The sequence below is a fragment of the Pygocentrus nattereri genome, chromosome 29 (genome assembly GCF_015220715.1).
Source record: "Pygocentrus nattereri isolate fPygNat1 chromosome 29, fPygNat1.pri, whole genome shotgun sequence".
Taxonomy (NCBI): Eukaryota; Metazoa; Chordata; class Actinopteri; order Characiformes; family Serrasalmidae; genus Pygocentrus; species Pygocentrus nattereri.
The window spans coordinates 1,196,909-1,221,434 of record NC_051239.1 but is presented as its reverse complement, the minus strand read 5'-3'; the positions used below and the strand labels follow the sequence as shown (position 1 = coordinate 1,221,434).

The 24,526-nt window shown below is 42.4% G+C and overlaps 1 protein-coding gene across 1 annotated transcript in view; it reads right to left on the bottom strand.

Moving 5' to 3' along the window:
* The window catches only part of gfra2a (GDNF family receptor alpha 2a), a 158,691-nt gene extending 135,304 nt beyond the window's left edge, over positions 1–23,387 (bottom strand). Inside the window, exons 1-2 of the mRNA XM_017684572.2 lie at positions 22,853–23,387; positions 16,377–16,685 (exon numbers count right to left, since the gene is read on the bottom strand). Coding sequence (XP_017540061.1) covers positions 16,377–16,685; positions 22,853–22,889 — 346 coding nt within the window. The 5' untranslated portion in view covers positions 22,890–23,387. The remainder of the gene's footprint in view (positions 1–16,376; positions 16,686–22,852) is intronic.
* Between the last annotated feature and the right edge of the window lie 1,139 nt (positions 23,388–24,526).

The window sequence follows — 24,526 nt, the reverse complement described above, 5'->3', positions numbered from 1 at the left end:
GTGAACATTAACGGTGGTGAACATTGACTTTCCCACATTGGGTGAAACTCTGATGTTGCTCTAGTTTAAACTCTGACGTTTGAAGCCTGTAATGAGCTTTATTGTGTTTTAGTGTTTCAGTAAATCCTTCAGTAAATTCTTCAACTTGAAGCCTCAGTCTGAACCCTGGAGGAGGCTTTAGTCCAGTACGCTCCACTTTACTCAGAGCGGACTAATACAGCTTATGAGCTCTTATAATGCGTTATGAACAGTACTAATGATGCATTATGTTAGCAATTCATAATGCACAATAAGCATGGCTATAACATGTAATGCATTTTTATAAACATTTATAGCCATGTTTATAATTCCTTATGAATGTATTATAACATGTTATGAATGTGTTTATAGATGCTTACAAACGTGACATTCATAGAAAGAGTTAGCAAACTTTTTTTTTTCCTTTTTACGAAAACTAGACTGCACACACATCAAACCATTCATTAAAATCATATCATAATAAAAAATCCCCTCTTCTACTTAAACAGAACAGTGCGGTGTGGACTCCAAGTTCAGAATCTGCACTTTCCACATAATTTCTCCACTCGTTTTAATGAGCTACGAATCAGAAACAGTTCATCTGCAATTACGGCACGCTTTCGTTAACGGTGGCTTCTGAGGGTAAAAGCTCAAATCTCTCCGCTGACGTGTTAATATTACAGAGCTGACGATGGAGACCTGGAGGGAATTACAGCCATTTAAATATCCAGGAGAACAGCAGCCTCCAGAGATATTAACACATTCAGATATAAGATCTGTCGCCATGGGAACCAGAATAATGACACAAAGCTGTAAAATTACATTTCGTTTCAGCCGTAGTTTCATCCTGTTGGAAAGTCAGCGGAGTGTTACTGTCTTCATACTACAGTGTTGAAATGGTACAAATTAGATTTTTTTTTTTTTTTGGCCAACTGTGGCACAGATCCGACTGATTAGTGGAAAAGGCTGATATTGTTCTCTATAATAAATGTTCATTTGGGTTTTTACTATTAAAGAGATCGACTGTCTCATTTAAAAAGCTCTATAATGTTCATATGATCCACACAGTCGCTCTGACAGACTGTAATACACTACAGGAAGCGTAGGGGGCGATACGGCTTCTACTGTCTCATTTAAAAAGCTCTATAATGTTCATATGATCCACACAGTCGCTCTGACAGACTGTAATACACTACAGGAAGCGTAGGGGGCGATACGGCTTCTACTGTTTCATTTAAAAAGCTCTATAATGTTCATATGATCCACACAGTCACTCTGACAGACTGTAATACACTACAGGAAGCGTAGGGGGCGATACGGCTTCTACTGTTTCATTTAAAAAGCTCTATAATGTTCATATGATCCACACAGTTGCTCTGACAGACTGTAATACACTACAGGAAGCGTAGGGGGCGATACGGCTTCTACTGTTTCATTTAAAAAGCTCTATAATGTTCATATGATCCACACAGTCGCTCTGACAGACTGTAATACACTACAGGAAGCGTAGGGGGTGATACGGCTTCTACTGTTTCATTTAAAAAGCTCTATAATGTTCATATGATCCACACAGTCGCTCTGACATACTGTAATACACTACAGGAAGCGTAGGGGGCGATACGGCTTCTACTGTTTCATTTAAAAAGCTCTATAATGTTCATATGATCCACACAGTCGCTCTGACAGACTGTAATACACTACAGGAAGCATAGGGGGCGATACGGCTTCTACTGTTTCATTTAAAAAGCTCTATAACGTTCATATGATCCACACAGTCGCTCTGACAGACTGTAATACACTACAGGAAGCGTAGGGGGCGATACGGCTTCTACTGTTTCATTTAAAAAGCTCTATAATGTTCATATGATCCACACAGTCGCTCTGACAGACTGTAATACACTACAGGAAGCGTAGGGGGCGATACGGCTTCTACTGTTTCATTTAAAAAGCTCTATAATGTTCATATGATCCACACAGTCGCTCTGACAGACTGTAATACACTACAGGAAGCGTAGGGGGCGATACGGCTTCTACTGTTTCATTTAAAAAGCTCTATAATGTTCATATGATCCACACAGTCGCTCTGACAGACTGTAATACACTACAGGAAGCGTAGGGGGCGATACGGCTTCTACTGTTTCATTTAAAAAGCTCTATAATGTTCATATGATCCACACAGTCGCTCTGACAGACTGTAATACACTACAGGAAGCGTAGGGGGCGATACGGCTTCTACTGTTTCATTTTAAAAGCTCTATGATGTTCATATGATCCACACAGTCTCTCTGACAGACTGTAATACACTACAGGAAGCGTAGGGGGCGATACGGCTTCTACTGTTTCATTTAAAAAGCTCTATAATGTTCATATGATCCACACAGTCGCTCTGACAGACTGTAATACACTACAGGAAGCGTAGGGGGCGATACGGCTTCTACTGTTTCATTTAAAAAGCTCTATAATGTTCATATGATCCACACAGTCACTCTGACAGACTGTAATACACTACAGGAAGCGTAGGGGGCGATACGGCTTCTACTGTTTCATTTAAAAAGCTCTATAATGTTCATATGATCCACACAGTCGCTCTGACAGACTGTAATACACTACAGGAAGCGTAGGGGGCGATACGGCTTCTACTGTTTCATTTAAAAAGCTCTATAATGCTCATATGATCCACACAGTCGCTCTGACAGACTGTAATACACTACAGGAAGCGTAGGGGGCGATACGGCTTCTACTGTTTCATTTAAAAAGCTCTATAATGCTCATATGATCCACACAGTCGCTCTGACAGACTGTAATACACTACAGGAAGCGTAGGGGGCGATACGGCTTCTACTGTTTCATTTAAAAAGCTCTATAATGTTCATATGATCCACACAGTCGCTCTGACAGACTGTAATACACTACAGGAAGCGTAGGGGGCGATACGGCTTCTACTGTTTCATTTTAAAAGCTCTATGATGTTCATATGATCCACACAGTCTCTCTGACAGACTGTAATACACTACAGGAAGCGTAGGGGGCGATACGGCTTCTACTGTTTCATTTAAAAAGCTCTATAATGTTCATATGATCCACACAGTCGCTCTGACAGACTGTAATACACTACAGGAAGCGTAGGGGGCGATACGGCTTCTACTGTTTCATTTAAAAAGCTCTATAATGTTCATATGATCCACACAGTTGCTCTGACAGACTGTAATACACTACAGGAAGCGTAGGGGGCGATACGGCTTCTACTGTTTCATTTAAAAAGCTCTATAATGTTCATATGATCCACACAGTCGCTCTGACAGACTGTAATACACTACAGGAAGCGTAGGGGGTGATACGGCTTCTACTGTTTCATTTAAAAAGCTCTATAATGTTCATATGATCCACACAGTCGCTCTGACATACTGTAATACACTACAGGAAGCGTAGGGGGCGATACGGCTTCTACTGTTTCATTTAAAAAGCTCTATAATGTTCATATGATCCACACAGTCGCTCTGACAGACTGTAATACACTACAGGAAGCATAGGGGGCGATACGGCTTCTACTGTTTCATTTAAAAAGCTCTATAACGTTCATATGATCCACACAGTCGCTCTGACAGACTGTAATACACTACAGGAAGCGTAGGGGGCGATACGGCTTCTACTGTTTCATTTAAAAAGCTCTATAATGTTCATATGATCCACACAGTCGCTCTGACAGACTGTAATACACTACAGGAAGCGTAGGGGGCGATACGGCTTCTACTGTTTCATTTAAAAAGCTCTATAATGTTCATATGATCCACACAGTCACTCTGACAGACTGTAATACACTACAGGAAGCGTAGGGGGCGATACGGCTTCTACTGTTTCATTTAAAAAGCTCTATAATGTTCATATGATCCACACAGTCGCTCTGACAGACTGTAATACACTACAGGAAGCGTAGGGGGCGATACGGCTTCTACTGTTTCATTTAAAAAGCTCTATAATGCTCATATGATCCACACAGTCGCTCTGACAGACTGTAATACACTACAGGAAGCGTAGGGGGCGATACGGCTTCTACTGTTTCATTTAAAAAGCTCTATAATGCTCATATGATCCACACAGTCGCTCTGACAGACTGTAATACACTACAGGAAGCGTAGGGGGCGATACGGCTTCTACTGTTTCATTTAAAAAGCTCTATAATGTTCATATGATCCACACAGTCGCTCTGACAGACTGTAATACACTACAGGAAGCGTAGGGGGCGATACGGCTTCTACTGTTTCATTTTAAAAGCTCTATAATGTTCATATGATCCACACAGTCTCTCTGACAGACTGTAATACACTACAGGAAGCGTAGGGGGCGATACGGCTTCTACTGTTTCATTTAAAAAGCTCTATAATGTTCATATGATCCACACAGTCGCTCTGACAGACTGTAATACACTACAGGAAGCGTAGGGGGCGATACGGCTTCTACTGTTTCATTTAAAAAGCTCTATAATGTTCATATGATCCACACAGTCACTCTGACAGACTGTAATACACTACAGGAAGCGTAGGGGGCGATACGGCTTCTACTGTTTCATTTAAAAAGCTCTATAATGTTCATATGATCCACACAGTCGCTCTGACAGACTGTAATACACTACAGGAAGCGTAGGGGGCGATACGGCTTCTACTGTTTCATTTAAAAAGCTCTATAATGTTCATATGATCCACACAGTCGCTCTGACAGACTGTAATACACTACAGGAAGCGTAGGGGGCGATACGGCTTCTACTGTTTCATTTAAAAAGCTCTATAATGCTCATATGATCCACACAGTCGCTCTGACAGACTGTAATACACTACAGGAAGCGTAGGGGGCGATACGGCTTCTACTGTTTCATTTAAAAAGCTCTATAATGCTCATATGATCCACACAGTCGCTCTGACAGACTGTAATACACTACAGGAAGCGTAGGGGGCGATACGGCTTCTACTGTTTCATTTAAATAGCTCTATATATCTATCTATCTGTCTATCAGTCTGCCTGTATGTCAGTCTAATTAGCTATCTATGTAAGTATCAGTGTATACATCCCTTTGTCTGTCTTTCTGTCTTTTCCTCTGCTTTAACTGTCTGCCCATCAGGCCGACATTGCACTCTTTCCTGCAGGTGTTTCATCACTGTGTTCTAAGGAGATCAGCGAAACACCTCATGATCTTTCCGGTCGTTCCTTCATCTGCTCTGAAATGGGTTTTTCAAGTGGCTGCCAGTTTTCGGCGGGCGAGCGTCTGAGTGAAATCACCCACAAAGTGTTTGTCTTTGAGCAGGCGACAGAGGCAGCTCACGCCAGAGCCAATTTGCTTCTTGTTAAGTAAAAATCCGAGTTCACTGCCCAACGGATCACAATTAATTACTCCTGCTTCTGCTGCGAAGAGCCTCCAGAACCTCCTCAGCCTCCAGAGCGGGGTTAAAGCGGAAAGTCAGAGAGACAGAGAGTCAGAGAGGCGTAGGTAGATTTCGAACTGCTCAAAATAAAAATACAGAAATAAACTATTCAGTTCACTGCCTAACGCTGCAGGGTGTTGCTGGAACTGCGCTACATTAAAATGATATTCTAAACTACAAAACCAATTCCCAAAAAGCTGGGACGTGGTGTAAAATGTCAATAAATGTAAATACAAACAGAACGCAATTATTTGCAAATCTCACAGACTGATATTTTACTCACAGTTGAACAAAGAAGATATCAGACAGTGAGCGTGAGACTCCTTTAGAAATTGATGGCAGCAACGTATCTCAAAAAAGTTGGGACAGGGCCATGTCTTCCATTGTATTCTGTTTTTATTTACATTTCTTTACATTTTATGCAACTTTTTTTTGGAATTGGGGTTGTAATGTACAAAAGTATGACTACAGAAAGAAAGGGAAGAAATAGAAAAGTCAATTTGACTGGAAATTTGAGGACGATATGTGAAATTTTGTCTAATATCCTGCTTAGACATCATTGTGCCAGCCGGAAAAGGCTGAGCGAAACGCCAGTGGACCACCAGCTCTGCCATCAACGGGCCAACAGTGGCCCACTGTCCCCTTGCTATCAGGGAACATCTGCCGATGACACTTTCTGGTGACCAGGCTTGCTGGGACAGATAGAGAAGTACGCATAATCCTACCTAACTAGGTCAATTTAAAGAAAATGTAGGAAATGTAGGCAAATAAAGGGAAACGATTGCACTAGGGTAACTTTGACTTCGCTATGATGCAGTAGACTTTCTAGCGTACTATGTGACTGTGCTAACTGCGGTAGCTAAATGTAATGCAGTGGAACGCAAGGTAAACAGTCATATTATTAAAAAAACATAATTTATCTGATAACTAGAATGAAGCAGGCCAGCCTGCATGTAAGTTGACTAATAATAATAATACCTATTTAAATAATAATAATACCTATTTAAAGATATAATCGCTGTAATGCAAACAAAGTCATGAAGCAGTTAAATTCAAAGCAAATGATTCTCTTTGATTCACAGGTCGAATGACTGTTAATAACCTTTTAATAGTTTTAATTTCACCACTTTTTGCAAAATAAAGGTTCTCATCTTTTCTTTTTTTTGAAATATTACATTATGTCCAGTGAGACGCCTCGTTTATGCACAGCCAAAATAAAAATGACCTCTTACCCCTTTGGTCATTATGCCATTATGCCTATACGACAGTCCCATTTTGCCCATAACATCAACTTCCATTTAATTATCTGTAAACTGAAAATTGAACACATTTACGGTATTCACTGACGCTCTTTGATTATCGTACACAGTGAGGTGAAGGTGGTGTTAGGAGTCTTGTCCAAGGACTCTTATTGGTATAGTGTAGGGTGTTTACCCAGGTGGGGCACTGAACCCCACGCTACTGCATAGAAGACAGAGATGTTACCCATTACACTAACGAACCACCCAAAAGGGTGTCTCAGCAAAATGACCACAGTCCATATTAACCTAACGTACACCTGTACACTTTACGCATGTTGACGTAAACGTTGATGAACATGGTACAAAGTGTTTATGCAAGATTTCACAACTGTGTTAAGTGGACGCCCTTCGAGCAGTGTTACTATAATGATGCTCAAAATGTTATTTATTTATTTATTTGTTTTCATCTCTGGGGTCGGGGTCAATCTCTGACGGTTCAGCTAAACTGAAGCAGGCTAGCTGGTGGCTAGCTTGCCCCCTAAAACGAGACTCTGCTTGTTTCAACAAGCTACAAGTGAGAGCTCATTTGACCAGCAGCAAGAGGAGGTGTTTCACGGTGCATAGGCTGCAGGGGACCTGAGAGGGTTAATGAAAGATGCTCTGTCAGAAGCGAAGGCGGCGTTCGTGATGGAGCTGCAGAGGTAATGAATAAAGTCTGCGTAGCATTCTCCGTGGCCATTGGGAGCTCTTTCACGTGAATTGAATTGAGCATAGCTGGAGCCTTGAGACACTGGAGTCTTTAACTGAAACTTAATATCGCTCCCGTATCGGGTCAGGCCTGCACGCTCTCTCAGCTCCGCCGCGGCACACAAACACCGCGGAAAGCAATTATTCTGTGTCAAGGTTCTAGTCTGTTGTTAGCATTGTGGGCCGAGAACAGAAAAAAAAATGTAAAAATCATTGCAGCCTTTCGGCCTTGGCAGGATCAGCTGACAGGAAAGGATCGATGGACGGAAAGGCTGAACGAGTGAGGGAAACGAATGGAAGTCGTGAAGTCGGTCTGGACCCGACTTCCTGTGACCACTTAGGGGAATATTCGGAAAACAAACGCCCCCAGCTTCTCCCTCTTGTCCCAAAGAGACGGGTGGAGGTTCCTTCTTCCGTTTAGCACTTGAGCAATCAGGCTAATGTAGCTCCCAACTAACGGAAGCTGCTGGCAAGTGGCCGTTTAAGAGTTCTTTAGTAAAGGAAATGGTCTCAGTTGGAAAACAGACTGAACTACTCCAGGCGTAAATGTTTCTCTGCATGGTGAAACTGTTCTTCAGATTGACGGAGAATGTGTTTTATGTGTTTGTATATTGTTTGTATAAAATGGTTCTAGATATCACTCAAATGGGCTCTTGTAATGGTACAAGCTCAACATCATAACAACAGAAGTGCTATATTTCAGCAGTAGAAGAGGAGAAGGAGTGTGTTGTCGCCGTGATGTTACTGGTGATAACTCCCTCCTGGAGTGCTCTACTGCTTTAATACAGCAGTTAAATAAATACAGTAAGAAATGAATAAACTGGCTGTGAACGCGGCTTTAATATGTTTTAATGTTTAGCTCCTTCCTCCTAATTATAGCTCCTTAATGAGCAGGTTGGTGCTACGTCAGAGTAACGAGCTCCGCCCACTCGCTGCTCAGCCGGCAGTTCGTTCTCCAGCTACTTACGCTAAATTCCCAAACTGTCGTCACCACTGAGCAGCTTTTCAGTCGGCAGCTGTGACAGAAGAACAGCTGAACAACCTGGAATCAGCCAGAAATGAACCCAACACCATTCTCCAGACGTGTCTGATCTTCAGAGTCGGACCAAATCAGACTGAGCCATAAAACTGACCCAATATCAGGTTCAGCTCAGTTTGGTCAGTTTGTCCAGATCAGTATTAATGTTGTTTTGTTCCAGCCGGTCTGTGAAGCTTCTTACAGCCCGTTTAGTTTGGCGAATGGTGTTGGGTTCATTTCTGGCTGATTCCAGGTTGTTCAGCTGTTCTTCTGTCACAGCTGCCGACTGAAAAGCTGCTCAGTGGTGACGACAGTTTGGGAATTTAGTGTCGTCTCGTCTTCAGAGTCGGACCAAATCGGCTGCCAGTCAGATGTCGGTCTTGAGTGAGAAGTAAAAACGTTCAAACAGCCTGAGCGTTTTCTACAGCTGTCAGAGTCGTTGCTTAGCAACTCCACAGAAAAGTGGACGTTTCTGCAGAACGACCCAAAAGTTTGCACCTCCCCATCTCCCCACCCACCACCTGAGTTAAACCATATGTTTTGTTGATTTTCTAAGTGTGAATAAGTTAAAACTCATAAAAACTGTGAACTAACAGCAGAAAAATGTCATTTTTAAGTGTTTCCCCGTAGAGGATGTTCATTTTAACTTATTTTCACTTAGAAAAATCAAGAAAAACATGGAATTCGGTGTTGGAACCTTTGCAAATGACCGTTTAGGAAGAGGCGAGCACTTTCCATCTAAATCTACTGGAGTTTACTGGTTATATTATTGATTAAATCAGTTAGGATCTAGTATATTTATAGCTTTGATTTAATATCAACCTTAAATTAATTAATTACACAAGACTCTATTTTCCGATATTTGGTCTAAGCCCACACTCGCACACAGAGAATACAAACAAACAAAAATAAGCAGAGGAAGGTTGAAGCAGAGGAGGAGGATGAAGAAGAGCAGGGTGACGGACGAGGAGGAAGATCAGCTGTGATGAAAAATGGATAACCTCCCATCCAAGGAAGCAGCTGTAATAGAAAAGGCTGGCATTGTGCGAGCGAGCCCTGCTGTTGGGATTAGTCGGAATCCCAGCTGTGCTTGTGTTGTCCTGGTTGAGAATTGAGGAGAATATAAATAAGCTCCACATCTGTATTTGGAGCGATTCATATATTAACTAAATTACAATCTGCTGTATAATGTTTGCTGTATAGTGGCCTGACTAGGCAGCACAAACCCCACATTAGCTCTTTAATAAAGACTCTTTGATTAAAAAAAAAAAAAAACAGACTTTTAAATACACTTGGAACATCAAAACAACATGTGGTTTGATCTTGGTGTGTTTGCATACGACTGCAGGTTTGGGGTGTAATGATTTCAATATGGAACCGAAAAATAAAAAAATGAGCATGAAACGGTTTATGGAGATGTGAAATAGGCTCAAATCTCTCTCTGTAATGCACCAACAAATTTGTTTGGATACAAAATCAGATACTCAGGTTTGATGCTGTGCAGGTTTTAATGCGAAACCATCTACATCTGCTTCTGTCCTTCACTTCAGAAAAGACAGAAGTTGTTCCTTTTTTTCTTGCCTTATTCCAAATAAACACTGATATAAAGTGTCTATGAGACTACAGTCATTAGGTGAGACCGTTAACTCTGGGAGTCACCAGTTTCACTATGATAATTGATTTTCTTTACTTGCATATTAGATTTACAGCGTATCGAGACTGAATAGAAGGGGCGCAAGAATTGAGCCCTGAGGGACACCACACACCACAGTAGGTTGGTTTGGACTCAGTTACTGCCAGTGATGAACAAGCAGTCCTCTAAATCTGGTTTAAACCCTCTGAGGATCATTTCAGAGAGTCCCGCCCTAAAGTTCCAGATGATCTACGAATAATCTTTGATCCACGGTGTTGAACGGAGCACTGGGATCCAATAACACCAGCAGTGAAGGATGCTCTTTTGGCACCTTCCTTCCTTTCTTCCTTCTTTCCATCCTTTATTCCTTCCCTCTTTCCTTCCTTTATTCCTTCCCTGCCTCCTTCCTTTCTTCCTTCTGTTCCTTCTTCCTTCCTCCTTTCCTTCCTTCCTACCTTCTTCCGTCCCTCTTTGCTTCTTTCCTTTCCTCCTTCCTGCCTTCCTTCCTTTCTTCCCTCTTTCCTTCCTGCCTTCCCTCCTTCCTCCCTCCTTGCTTCCTTCCTACCTTCCCTCCTTCCTTCCTTCTTTCCTTCCTTCCTACTTACTTCCATCCCTCCTTGCTTTCTTCCTGCCTCCCTTCCTTACTTCCTTCTTGCCTTCCTTCTTTCCATCCTTCCTTCTCTTTTTCCTTCCTCCCTTCCCTCCTTCCTCCCTCCTTGCCTACTTCCTTCCTTATTCCCCTCCTTCCTTTTTTCCTTCCATCCCTCAATCCTTTACACCTTCCTTCCTTCTTTCCTTCCTTCCCTCCCTCTTTCCTTCCTTCCTCATCTTTCTTCACCAGATGCACTGGATACAGTGTATTACAACAACATGACTCTTGCAAAACAGTCAGTAAACACAAAACTTCATATCACCAATAATTTACAGCTTTTTTATTGTAACCTTGGCAACGTTGTAACACAATAAACGCCATTTCTATTAGAAGCTATTCAATTCCTGAACGCTGAACGCAGCACTGAGATCTAGTGACACCAGCACTGCAGTTCTGCTAGAGCCCGTGTTCAGAAAGCTGTCGTCTTCTTCTCTCTCTCTTTCTCTTTCATTCTTTCTCTCTCTCTTTCTCTTTCATTCATTCTTTCTTTCTCTCGCTCTCTCTTTCATTCATTCTTTCTTTCTCTCTCTCTTTCATTTATTCTTTCTTCCTCTTTCACTTTCTTTCTCTCTCTCTCTTTCTTTCATTCTTTCTTTCTCTCTTTCTCTCTCTTTCATTCATACTCTCTCTCTCTTTCATTCATTCTTTCTTTCTCTCTCTCTTTCATTCATTCATTCATTCATTCTTTCTTTCTCTCTCTCTCTCTTTCTTTCTTTCTTTCTTTCTTTCTTTCTTTCTTTCTTTCTTTCTTTCTTTCTTTCTTTCTTTCCTCTTTCACTGAAAGCAGTGATGCACAGTCTAACAACAACACCAATCTCGTCAGAGTTCAGTAAATCCAGAGACAGTAATCAGTTCATTTTATTCATTGTGATTCATCACTTTCAGCAAAAAGACATTGTAACTGTAGTGGAACCCACATCTTCAGCGCCTTTATTTAGGGAACATAACTGTGCTTATTCCACCATGCACCCCATCTTCACTCCAGGCTTATCATTTCCTTTCTCTGTTTAAATGTGTTATATCAATCTTCACCTTCTATCTGGGAAAGTGAACATAATGCACTTTCAGGACTTTTAGGACCACGCTGTACCTGTGGGGGGGCGTTTGGGTCGAGTACGTCGAATGCATCACTTTTCAGTGCTACTTCTTTCTTTCTTTCAACGTTTCCTTATTGCATTTCTATCCATTCGCCTTTAAACTAACCAACCAAGTTTGCTTTTCTTAAATATTTGATTTTGCAGCGACAGCGTGTCGTCTGGTGGAGTTTGGGTGGCAGGCTGTTGTTCCTGAAACAGACACAGTGTTGGTGTGAAACATGATCTCCAGGAATAACAAGAAACAACCGAGGGAAAAAAATCTGTCACATTACAGATTCGTGTCTCATTCGGACGCAAGCAGTCTGCGGTTTGGGGAAAGGGGCTTTGCGTGTTGTTTTTGTTTTTGTTTTGTTTACAGTTATGAGTTTCAGCAAATAACTGGGACCCCAAACACACAAACCTGAAAGCTCTCTGAGCTCCAACACGCCATTACCGCAGCTCTGAAGATAATTATTATTTACAGACTTCTGTGTAAACAAGGCAGCGGTCTTCAGCGGTGGGCCGATGTTTTCACTGCATGTCTGCACTAATAAGTCACTGCAAATGAATCTGAACCTCGGTTACAGATGCTCACCGGCCACTTTATTAGGTTCAGTTGCTTGTTAACACAAATAGCTAATCAGCCAATCACACGGCTGCAGCTCACTGCATTTAGGCCTGTAGAGGTGGTCAAGACGACTTGCTGAAGTGCAGACCGAGCATCAGAACGGAGAAGAAAGGGGATTTAAGGGGCTTTGAGAGAACGGTCCGAAAAAGAGGAAATATCCAGCGAGCGGTCAGTTGTGTGGACGAAAATGCCTTGTTGATGTGAGAGGTCAGAGGAGAATGGGCAGACTGGTTCCAGATGATAGAAAGACAACAGAAACTCAAATAACCAACCAGAATCTCTGAGGAACGTTTCCAACACCTTGTTGAAAGTCAGCCACGAAGAATTAAGACAGTTCTGAAGGAAAAAGGGGGTCCAGCCTTTTACTAGCAAGGGGTACCTAATAAAGTGGCCGGTAAGTGTGTATTCTTTACTTTGACAGAGATGGTGCAGTCAGAACAAACAAAATGCACCAACAAATCAGCAGAACTCAGCCAGGAAGAGTCAAACAAGTGGTAAATGCATTTGTTGTTGTTTACATGCTCTCTGTGCTCAATCCATGCTGTTGTTCAGTGCTCGAGGAGTATGGATTAAAGCCCAATCGAACTATCCGTTAGTCAATATCATCTGGCAATACTCACAGCCCACGGTTTATCTGAACAGGCCAAAATAACAGCTTTATATCAACGATGATTTACAGATTTTTTGGTTGTAACTTTGCAATATTAATGCTGTTTTTATTACAAAGAGAACTGACTCAAAAGGCCTATTAACAAAAACCAGATCCATAAGAACTTGGGTGCAGGATTGTTTACAGTCTACCACTACCAGAATTACTGGCACCCCCAAAAAAACTAAGCAAAAATGAATATGCAAAAAAATTAACAAGGCATATAATCATTTGAATGTTCCTCCAAAATGTTTGGAGAGATTAGCATTTATCTAACAAAAACCCCTCCTACCAGATGCTGTTTTATTTTGGGAATAGTGTAAACTTTTCACAACAATATATATATAATTATTATTTTATTTGCAATAAAAAACAAAAAATAAAATCTTTTTATTGCTCGAGTCTCCAGGAACTCCACTGTTGTCTGGGAGCATGTCCTGGGGTATAAATCTTAGGCTACATCATCATCAAATCATTTGATTTACAGGTGCCAATAATTCTGGACCTGGCTGTGTTTCTGCTGCTTAGCTGAGTTTAAGAAATGTGATGACTGATTACGACTAAAACCAGTCACATGACATTAAAATATTAAATATCAATCACATCGTTTATTTCAGTTATTGTAAAGTTTTACATTTTAAATTCCCCACTGCCAGTCCTCATACTCCAGAATGATATCACTTATTGCCCTAATGATAACCAGGGTGTCCTTTGCCCTGGGCTTTCATTTACATTTACAGCATTTGGCTGACGCTCTTATCCAGAGCCACTAACAATTTGATGATTTTACACAGGGAGGCCAAGGTGGTGTTAGGAGTCTTGCCCAAGGACTCTTATTGGTATAGTGTAGGGTGTTTGCCCAGGTGGGGGATTGAACCCCAGTCTACAGTGTAGAAGGCAGAGGTGTTAACTGTCCAATGAAAAACAAGTATCTCCAAAATACGAACTTTACAGGAGAGGGCAAAAACCTTCTTTACTTTCAATGTAAATCAATGAAGAGAGATTTTATTCCAAGCGATTTCTGAGCATTTCTACTGGGCCAATCATCATGAAATTTTCAGACAACGTAAAGGCCAGCTACTGAGCTCAAATGATGCAGAAAAGTAAAAATCGCAAAAAATGATATTGTTTCCTGTTTAATAGACATTAGAGAGGAGACGAGATGGTTGATGTGGAGAGAGAGGGAATGTGAAGATTGCTGTCTTTCATAACAGCATCACTGAGGGAAGTGATGCTTTCTAAGATAAGCAGTGTTTACACTCGTCTTTTCTTCACGTCAGTGATCCATGCTCAACATCCCAAACCGTTCCTACAGTGGACTGGGATGAGCCCGGGACCCTCACATGCCCAGCCGATGGCCCTGATGATAACAGGCCGTCGTTCTGCCCACCCCTAGGTTTGCATGAGCCAGTTTAAGGTTACAGCTCTGAATGATGGAGCTGAATGAGGTCAGTCAATGACAGTATTACATGTACAGTAAGGTCAATGTGCTTGTTTTGATGGGGGCTGGGTCTCCAAAGCAGGTCAATCAATCAGTCAGTCAGTTTGGCTCCACACAGTACAGCCTGGGTTTGTATCGTCCAGCCACAAAGTGCACATACCATGACCACCCAGTATGCCACACGTATGGATATAATTCTAGGTCAGCCAACAACAAAATAACAGCAGAAATGCAAAGAAAACGTCCTCTCCTGGAGGTCCTGAATCTGTGTGGGACGCCATCGGCGGACAAAACAGATCAATCAGCGGCCGATCGCGTGACTTATATAACAAAAGCGGCGCGGCCAACGTGAGCGAAGGCCAGCGCTAGTATGAGTCAATCTGAGGGTCAATGTTGTTGTTCAGTAAAGGCCGAAAATAAAACCTGATCCAAAACCGGCACTTTTACACCGACGCCCACCAACATTCAACTCCAACTGTCGGTCAAAGGCCTGGACGCTGCGGTCTGAATGCATTTCTTTCATAATATTAAGACATTTTAACGTAAATACATCTCACCTATTATCTAAATAATAAAGCTGATTGATTATTTTCCAAAACAAACATTTAAATAGTGAAAAATGTAAAAAAAAAAAAAAAAAAAAAAGAATTTTCTAACACAGAATTTTTTGGCTTTAAATTTCCGGTGTTTGGAATTTAAAGTTGTTTTTTTTTTTCTTAAATTTAGACCACATTTAATTTTTTGTTTTCCAGCTGAAAACATTTCGACAAAAAACAGCAAAAGTGTCAAAATCCAAGACATTACCAATAATTATACTGCCCGATTATGATTATGGTGAAAATGAGAAACAGCCTCCCTGTGCTGGTCAACAGCGAGAATATCAGTAGAACCATTTCTCTGGTTCTATGAGGATCATTAGACACGAGATTCATGATCTCTGCTCATGTGACGGTAGAACAGCCAAGAACTGCTGCACTACAGGTTTGACAGCTCTAGAAAACATCCAGAATAAAGCAAAAGAGCCGAAAGGGAAGCCCATGCAAACATCTCAAAGAGTGAGTGGAGAGTTTCCAAAGAATCTAAAGTAAGATTTGGATTTATTTCACACATTTTTCGAGGAACTGCTAAGAACACACAATACAGAAAGGCCTTCTGTGTTTTTTGTGGACAGTTTGGACGATAATGTACTTCAGAGTTCAACCACAAAGAAATCGGATGTGGACCGAGCGGAAGTGAAGAATGTTGCAGGAATTTATAGGAACCGCATCATCACTTTTAGCTATGACCACATAATTCCACAGGAATTCCTTTAGGAAGCCGTTCAAAGCATCATGAAATCTCAAATTTCACCGAAATTTCCTCATTTTGAGAATTACTTTTTAAAAATGCAGAAATCTAAATGGAAGAAGTATTTATCAGTATTTGATACGGAAAACGAAACAATACACCACATTTTGGAAACTGAGAGCTGTTAAAATTCTGCTGCTTTTACTGAGAATTTTAAGAGTTTTAGAGAAATTTGGATTTTAAGTAAAATTTGTTTGAAGATTTTTTTTTATGAATTTTGAGCTTTACAGACAAAACTTTGATTTTTTTAAAATTTAACTTTGAGATTTTGGGGAACGTTTGGATTTTGAGATTTCTAGAGAATTTGGGTGAGCGCATATTTAACTAAACACTCTTATGACTGATCAAATTTTACTCGACATTCTATGATCAATGCAGTTGAATTGCTTCCTGCATAAAAATGCATCACGATATACTTTCAACCCCCCCCCACACCCCACACCCCCCCACAACCCCCCACCCCCTCACTGACTCAAGCAGTAAATAAACTCATAAGCCCTGCAGGCTCCTACCTTCACTCAGGCCCATGTTGATGCTCCAGTAGCTCTGCAGGCACTGGAGCTCCTTCTTCATGCCTCTTTTACAGCGGCAGTCGTACAGCGGGCTCTCCTGCAGAACCTCCAGAGCCGCCTGGCACTCCTTATTAGCCAGCATGGTGTTCCAGTCTTTGCCCACCAGGCACTGCCTCATGATGCGGTAACGGGAGCTACACTGAGGGTTCTGGTTACAGACCTCACTGGCCTTTACACAGTCCACCCATTCCTGCTGAGGACCGGATGCAGACAGAGCCGAGGAACTGGACATGCTGACCACAAGCTCATCTGAATGAGGGAGAAGAGAAGAGAAGAGAAGAGAAGAGAAGAGAAGAGAGAAGAGAAGAGAAGAGAAGAGAAGAGAAGAGAAGAGAAGAGAAGAGAGAGAAGAGAAAATAAGAGAAGAGAAGAGAGAAGAGTAGACAAGAGAAGAGAAAAGAAAATAAGAGAAGAAAAAAGAAGAGAAGAGAAGAGAAGAGAAAAGAGAAGAGAGTAGAAAATAAGAGAAGAGAACAGAGGAGAAAATAACAGAAGAGAAGAGAAGAGAAGAGAGAAGAAAATAAGAGAAGAGAAGAGAGGAAAAGAGAAAAGAGAAGAGAAGAGAAGAGAAGAGAAAAGAGAACAGAAGAGAAAGAGAAGAGAATAGAATAGAAGAGAAAAGAGGAGAAGAAAAGAGAAGAGAAGAGAAAAGAGAACAGAAGAGAAGAGAAAGTAAGAGAAGAGAAGAGAAGAGAAGAGAGGAGAGAACAGAAGAGAAAGAGAAGAGAAGAGAGAACAGAAGAGAAAGAGAAGAGAAGAGGACAGAAGAGAAGAGAAGAGAGGAGAAGAGAGGAGAAGAGAACAGAAGAGAGGAGAAGAGAAGAGAGGAGAAGAGAGGAGAGGAAAAGAGAAGAGAGGAGAAAATAAGAGGAGAGAAGAGAAGAGAGGAGAGGAGAAGAGAAGAGAGGAGAAAATAAGAGAAGAAGAGAGAAGAGAAGAGAAGAGAAGAGAAGAGAGGAGAAAATAAGAGAAGAGGAGAGAACAGAAGAGAAAAGACGAGAAGAGAAGAGAGAACAGAAGAGAAAGAGAAGAGAAGAGAGAACAGAAGAGAAAGAGAAGAGAAGAGGACAGAAGAGAAGAGAAGAGAGGAGAAGAGAGGAGAAGAGAACAGAAGAGAGGAGAAGAGAAGAGAGGAGAAGAGAGGAGAGGAAAAGAGAAGAGAGGAGAAAATAAGAGGAGAGAAGAGAAGAGAAGAGAGGAGAGGAGAAGAGAAGAGAGGAGAAAATAAGAGAAGAAGAGAGAAGAGAAGAGAAGAGAAGAGAAGAGAAGAGAAGAGAGGAGAAAATAAGAGAAGAGGAGAGAAGAGAAGAGAAGAGAAGAGAGGAGAGGAGAAGAGAAGAGGAGAGAACAGAAGAGAAGAGAAGAGAAGAGAAGAGAAGAGAGGAGAAGAGAAGAGAGGAGAAAATAAGAGAAGAAGAGAGAAGAGAAGAGAAGAGAAGAGAAGAGAAGAGAGGAGAAAATAAGAGAAGAGGAGAGAAGAGAAGAGAAGAGAAGAGAAGAGAGGAGAGGAGAAGAGAAGAGGAGAGAACAGAAGAGAAGAGAAGAGAAGAGATGAGAAAATAAGAGAAGAGAAGAGAAGAGAAGAGAAGAGAAGAGAAGAGAAGAGAAGAGAGGAGAAAATAAGAGAAGAGGAGAGAAGAGAAGAGAAGAGAAGAGAGGAGAGGAGAAGAGAAGAGGAGAGAACAGAAGAGAAGAGAAGAGAAGAGATGAGAAAATAAGAGATGAGAAAATAAGAGAAGAGAAGAGAAGAGAAGAGAAGAGAAGAGAAGAGAAGAGAAGAGAAGAGACATTAATATTAGAGCCAGTCTGATATACTGGTTACCAAAAAATATTAATGCAGCTTGAAGTGATTGATGTTTGAGATTGGGAGAAACTGAGATGTTCTAAACGCCTATTTTCCACAGTAATGAACGGGCTGGTATGAGCAGAATCGCCCAGGTCTCAGGACTCTAGTGAATGTTCTTATGTTCTGAGATTTCTAAGCCGACCAAAACCAATTCCTCACTTTTAAAATAGAAACACGGGCTGAAATGATGCACTTATACACAAAGCACACGGAGCATTCCCAATCCTCTTTACGACAAACACAGCCATCTGCCTCCTCTCACTACCCAATTTATGAGGCCCATCTACCTCTAAGGCTCACTGTATAGGTGCACAAGGGCTGAAAGTTAGTTATCATGCATGAAAAACAAGTCGGAGAACAGAAATCCCCTGAAGCCATGGCTCTGCTGAACCTGTCCACTGTTCTATTCATTATAAAGCCTCCAACCCTCAGCTTGAGATGCTCCACTGATTCTTCACCTTTCCGGAGCTCGTCTTGGCAGAATAGAGCTTTATCAGCCTTAGGACTAAACCTGTCCGCTTTATTAGAAACACCTACTTTGTGCTTCTGCTCACTGGCCACTTTATTAGAAACACCCACCATGTGCTTCCACTCACTGGCCACTTTATTAGAAACACCCACCTTGTGCTTCTGCTCACTGGCCACTTTATTAGAAACACCCACCTTGTGCTTCTGCTCACTGGCCACTTTATTAGAAACACCCACCTTGTACTTCTACATACTGGCCACTTTATTAGAAACACCCACCTTGTGCTTCCACTAACTGGCCACTTTATTAGAAACACCCACCTTGTGCTTCCACTAACTGGCCACTTTATTAGAAACACCCACCTTGTGCTTCTGCTCACTGGCCACTTTATTAGAAACACCCACCTTGTGCTTCTGCTCACTGGCCACTTTATTAGAAACACCCACCTTGTGCTTCCGCTCACTGGCCACTTTATTAGAAACACCCACCTTGTGCTTCTGCTCACTGGCCACTTTATTAGAAACACCCACCTTGTGCTTCTGCTCACTGGCCACTTTATTAGAAACACCCACCTTGTACTTCTACATACTGGCCACTTTATTAGAAACACCCACCTTGTGCTTCCACTAACTGGCCACTTTATTAGAAACACCCACCTTGTGCTTCCACTCACTGGCCACTTTATTAGAAACACCCACCTTGTGCTTCTGCTCACTGGCCACTTTATTAGAAACACCTAACTTGAAGCTACACCATGTAAATGTATAGTTACAAACAGTAGTCCATTTGTTGGAGTCCCGTTTATATTCATTCATCATTGGTCAGTTTCTGAGCCACAATGAGCACTGCCGTCCAGATCTTAACCAGCCGAGACTGCATCTGTGATCAGGATATGGACTGATAAGGGTAGAGCTGGGCAATATGACAATGTTTATTGTTGTCATGACAAATTGCATCACAATATGCTTCCCTGAGGGTTTCGTGGATGTTGTCATTACCTCAAAATCATTCCCAACTGGATGTCTGACTGAAAATGGAGCATCACTAGTCCAGTTTCATTGGATTCAGTGCAGCACAGTGTGTAAACAGTTGAATAGAAATAACTGGATTCATCGGTTTTGATTGCATTTTTAAAACGTGGCCTACTTTATCTCTTCCAGCTGTCAGACGTCCGAAAAAATTCGTATTGTGGAGCTGTAGAAAATGTCCTGAAGTACTGTGATATTAGTTTGTCACATCGCCCACTTCTAGACGAAGGTGTAGAGCAGAACCCTCCACCTGGAGATCTACCTCCTGCAGGAGCAGGTTTCACCTCCAGCCCAAATCTAACACGCCTCTCTCAGCTAAATGAAGACTTGTGAAGGAAGCAATCAGACGGATCAAGCGAGGTTTATCAGGGTTGCGCTGACCACCGGTCTAGAGAATGCCAACCACAAACTGGGCATCAACAGATGAGCCAACAGACACCAGCAAGCCAGGGGTTTCTAATAAAGTGGCCACTCGGCTTGAGCGAAATCTGAAGCTTGCGAACCCGAACAGCCAATACGGCGATACGAGACTCCTCGTTACCGCAGACGAAAGCATCAGTTCGGCTCAACTTCTGAGGGAATTTATAATCGCTCATCACATTATCATTCATCACAATATCAAACCGTAATGTTCCGCGGCGGCGAGCGCGATGTGAATGAGTCCTCGGCTCACAGTCAAGCGCATCACATACGGGAAAGCCATTTTGGGCAATTAAAAGGCGCTGATATCTCGCCAGTGACTCAGAGAGCGATGGAGTGGCATTTAAAAGGCATTGAGCCAGCAGCAAAGTGCAGATCGCTGCGGAGCCCGTTAGAGTGGAAATCATCTTTTATGACTCAGACAGATTGCTGATGACAGGCCGCAGCGGCGTCCAGCGGACACAATGCGTGTCCTCAAGCCCACAATGTCGCATCTATCAAGACCACAGAACAATCAGCACCGTGACTCACTCCAGCAGACGCAGCAGCAGAGTGCGCGCTGACTTATGACACAACACGAGCTCATCTCATCGTTAGCGCTCGCTCTGAACAAGCGCGCCCAACAATGCTCGGAGTTGTTCTCACGCCGCTGAATGGACTTCTGTTCAACAAGCGTGCCGCCCAGACCGGCCCGCAGCCTGAGCACGGGTAGCGTCAGTCTTTTGTGCCGGTTCAGTTCAAGTTGCCGTCTTTGGTGATAAGTGCGGCTTGTTTGGATGTGTTGGACTGATCGCCTCTGGATTATAAAGCAGGAGAAAAGGTAACAGGAGGGAATGAGGCAGTAGTGACACCTACAGGTCTGAGGAAAAAAGGAAGAACTGGTTTTCCTTCTGTGAACTGGTACCTGCGAGTCGTAGGAAACAGCTAAATGGGACCAGAATGAGCCAGAAGCTGCCTCTGTTATGGGCCTGTGTTTGTATACCTGTATGTAATATACAATCAAATATAGTCAAATGCATATACATTCTTTATGCATTTACATATAGATGCATATATATATATATATATATATATATATATATATATATATATATGGATATACACACATATGTACTGTGCTATCTATATATATATATATATATATATATATATAAAACAAGTATTTGCATATGTGCATATACATTTTTCTTTATATATATATATATATATATATATAGATAGATAGATAGATAGAAGAGTACATATGTGTGTGTATATCCATATGTATATCTGTATCTATCTACACACACACACACACACACACACACACACACACACACACACATATATATATATATATATATGGATATACACACATATGTACTGTGCTATCTATATATATATATATATATATATATATATATATATAAAACAAGTATTTGCATATGTGCATATACATTTTTCTTTATATATATACATGCATCTCTACACACACATCAATATATATATATATATATATATAGATAGATAGATAGATAGATAGAAGAGTACATATGTGTGTGTATATCCATATGTATATCTGTATCTATCTACACACACACACACACACACACACACATATATATATATGCTGTACTATAAGCTGTGCTTTCCTATAAGTATTGAGAAACTAAAGACAGGTCCAAGGACGGATGAACACAGCTTTCTTTTTGCTATCTAGAACCCACATCTCAGGTCTTTCCACTAAGAGAATTTCCATCGTGTCAGAGCTCATCTTCATCAGCACATGCACTTAAGCAGCTTTTGGCTGGAGAATCCCCGACTGAACCCCCAGCGTAACCCGAGCCTGGGCTTAAATCTCCATCGGAACGCCGAAACCCGAGTGAGTGAAAGTGGTGGGAAGTCTCTCGGACTGTTCTGCGCTCGCTCTCCGGTACTGTAACGAGCAGCACTGCAGCATTACTCTCCATCCACAGGGTGACCTTCATCATTCTCACCTTCAGACGAGCACACAGAGGAGCCCTGGCTTCCTCCTCTTCGCTCTCCACGTCTCGGAGCAGGAGCCGAGGAGTTTGGGGCTCCTTCTTTATCACGGAATTTTGGTTTTCTCTTCTTTTTTTCTCAGCTGTTCAACTTTTTATCAGGGACAGTTCGCCCTGTCTTGTGCCAACTTTTCTCGGACGCTTTATTTCTGTCTCTGTGAAAAGTGGACCAAAGGAGGAGTGACTTGTATGCCAGCCTTGATGCCACCACACTGGAGTGGAATGGGCGGTATGGGCAATGCAATACAGTGGCAGCAGCAGTACCAGTGCATATACTGGCCAATAAGGCAGTGGTGCACCAAAAGGTGATGCATTTCCAAGCCACACTTGATGCCAAATGCCAAATGACCCCACAGTGGACCCCAGGGGCCACAATGCTTATACAGTGCCAGTGCTTATATGCCAATAACTGCAGTATCATTACACATACCAGTGCCAATATGATTGTATACAATGTCAATGGCAAGTGCCAATACGCCCCTGTGTGCCAGTGCATTACAGCCCAATCTGATGAACGCAAACCCACCGGGACTTATTAACCCTTAACTTATTATGCGCTACTTCAACTTGTTGGATGCACGTTGCGTCCCCAGGGTGTGCGCGTGCATGCGTGTGCACGCGCCAAAACTTACCCAAAAGCAGCAGGAAGCCGTATATATGCACGTGCATGGTGGTTCTTGGTGAAGTGCTGCCGTGTATCCTTGTTTAATTCCTCTCCAGCGTTTTTGCCTTTCCCCACCTAAAGGTTCCCAAACGCACGAGCGCCCTGCTGCATCCTCGCGGCCACGGTATCCATGCCAATAAATCCAGCGGGAAAACTTGCTTCACTATTCCGGCTTAGAGGAGGAAAGACCGGGAGATAATGGCGCAGAAAGTCCCGGGAACAGAAGCGCGCGGATGTTATCTCGGTGCTGCTTGCGCGCGCCGATCCAGGCGCATCACCAGCGCTGCTGCTGTTGCGGAGCCGCGCGAGCTTCAGGGGGAGGAAGAGGGGGAGGTGGAGGGGGAGAAAGAAGAGAAGGAGGAGGGTTTATTCCAGCGCGCGCTTCGGAGGAGTCCAGAGAGCGACCAGCAACGAGGAGCGCGAGAGAAACTTCGGCGGGCGCTGGAAGCTCGTGAGCGCGCACGCAGGAGCGGTGCAAAGAAAAGATCCGTGGTGCGCGCACGCGCCCTGTCTGTGTATGTGTGTGTGTCTGTGTGTGTGTTTGTGTGTGTGTGTGTGTGTGTGTGTGAGAGAGAGAGAGAGAGAGAGAGAGAGAGAGAGAGAGAGACGGGGGGGGGGGGGGGGGGGGGTTTGGGGTCGTTGGGGGCGGGCACGCCTGAAATGAAGGAAAATCATATAGTTTGATGAAAGCGCGAGAGAAGCTGCTGCTGCGTCATGCACGCGGAGATGGGGGTGGGAGCGTTTTGGAGGGCATTCAGTGGTGGGAGGGCGGTGTGCACGAGGCGCGTTTCTAGCGCGAAGTGTGTGTGTGTGTGTGTGCGCGCGCGCGTGTGTGTGTGGCCTCAGAAAAAGAGGAGGCGCGCGCGCGTGTTCAGAAAGAGAAGAGTCAAGACTGGGAGCGTGTGCGGGTGCACCCCAGCCCGCGTGCAGCACAGTACAATAAAAAAAATCGGCGGATCAAAAACACATCCCAAAAGTCTGATTAAGGTCATTCCACTTAACTCCACTAACGCAGTGTAACACTGTTCCTCTAATAATAAAACAGTGTAACACTGTTCCTCTAATAATAATGCAGTGTAACACTGTTCCTCTAATAATAATACAGTGTAACGCTGTTCCTCTAATAATAATACAGTGTAACGCTGTTCCTCTAATAATAATACAGTGTAACACTGTTCCTCTAATAATAATGCAGTGTAACACTGTTCCTCTAATAATAATGCAGTGTAACACTGTTCCTCTAATAATAATACAGTGTAACGCTGTTCCTCTAATAATACAGTGTAACGCTGTTCCTCTAATAATAATACAGTGTAACACTGTTCCTCTAATAATAATACAGTGTAACACTGTTCCTCTAATAATAATGCAGTGTAACACTGTTCCTCTAATAATAATACAGTGTAACGCTGTTCCTCTAATAATACAGTGTAACACTGTTCCTCTAATAATAATACAGTGTAACGCTGTTCCTCTAATAATAATACAGTGTAACGCTGTTCCTCTAATAATAATACAGTGTAACACTGTTCCTCTAATAATAATACAGTGTAACGCTGTTCCTCTAATAATACAGTGTAACACTGTTCCTCTAATAATAATACAGTGTAACGCTGTTCCTCTAATAATAATGCAGTGTAAC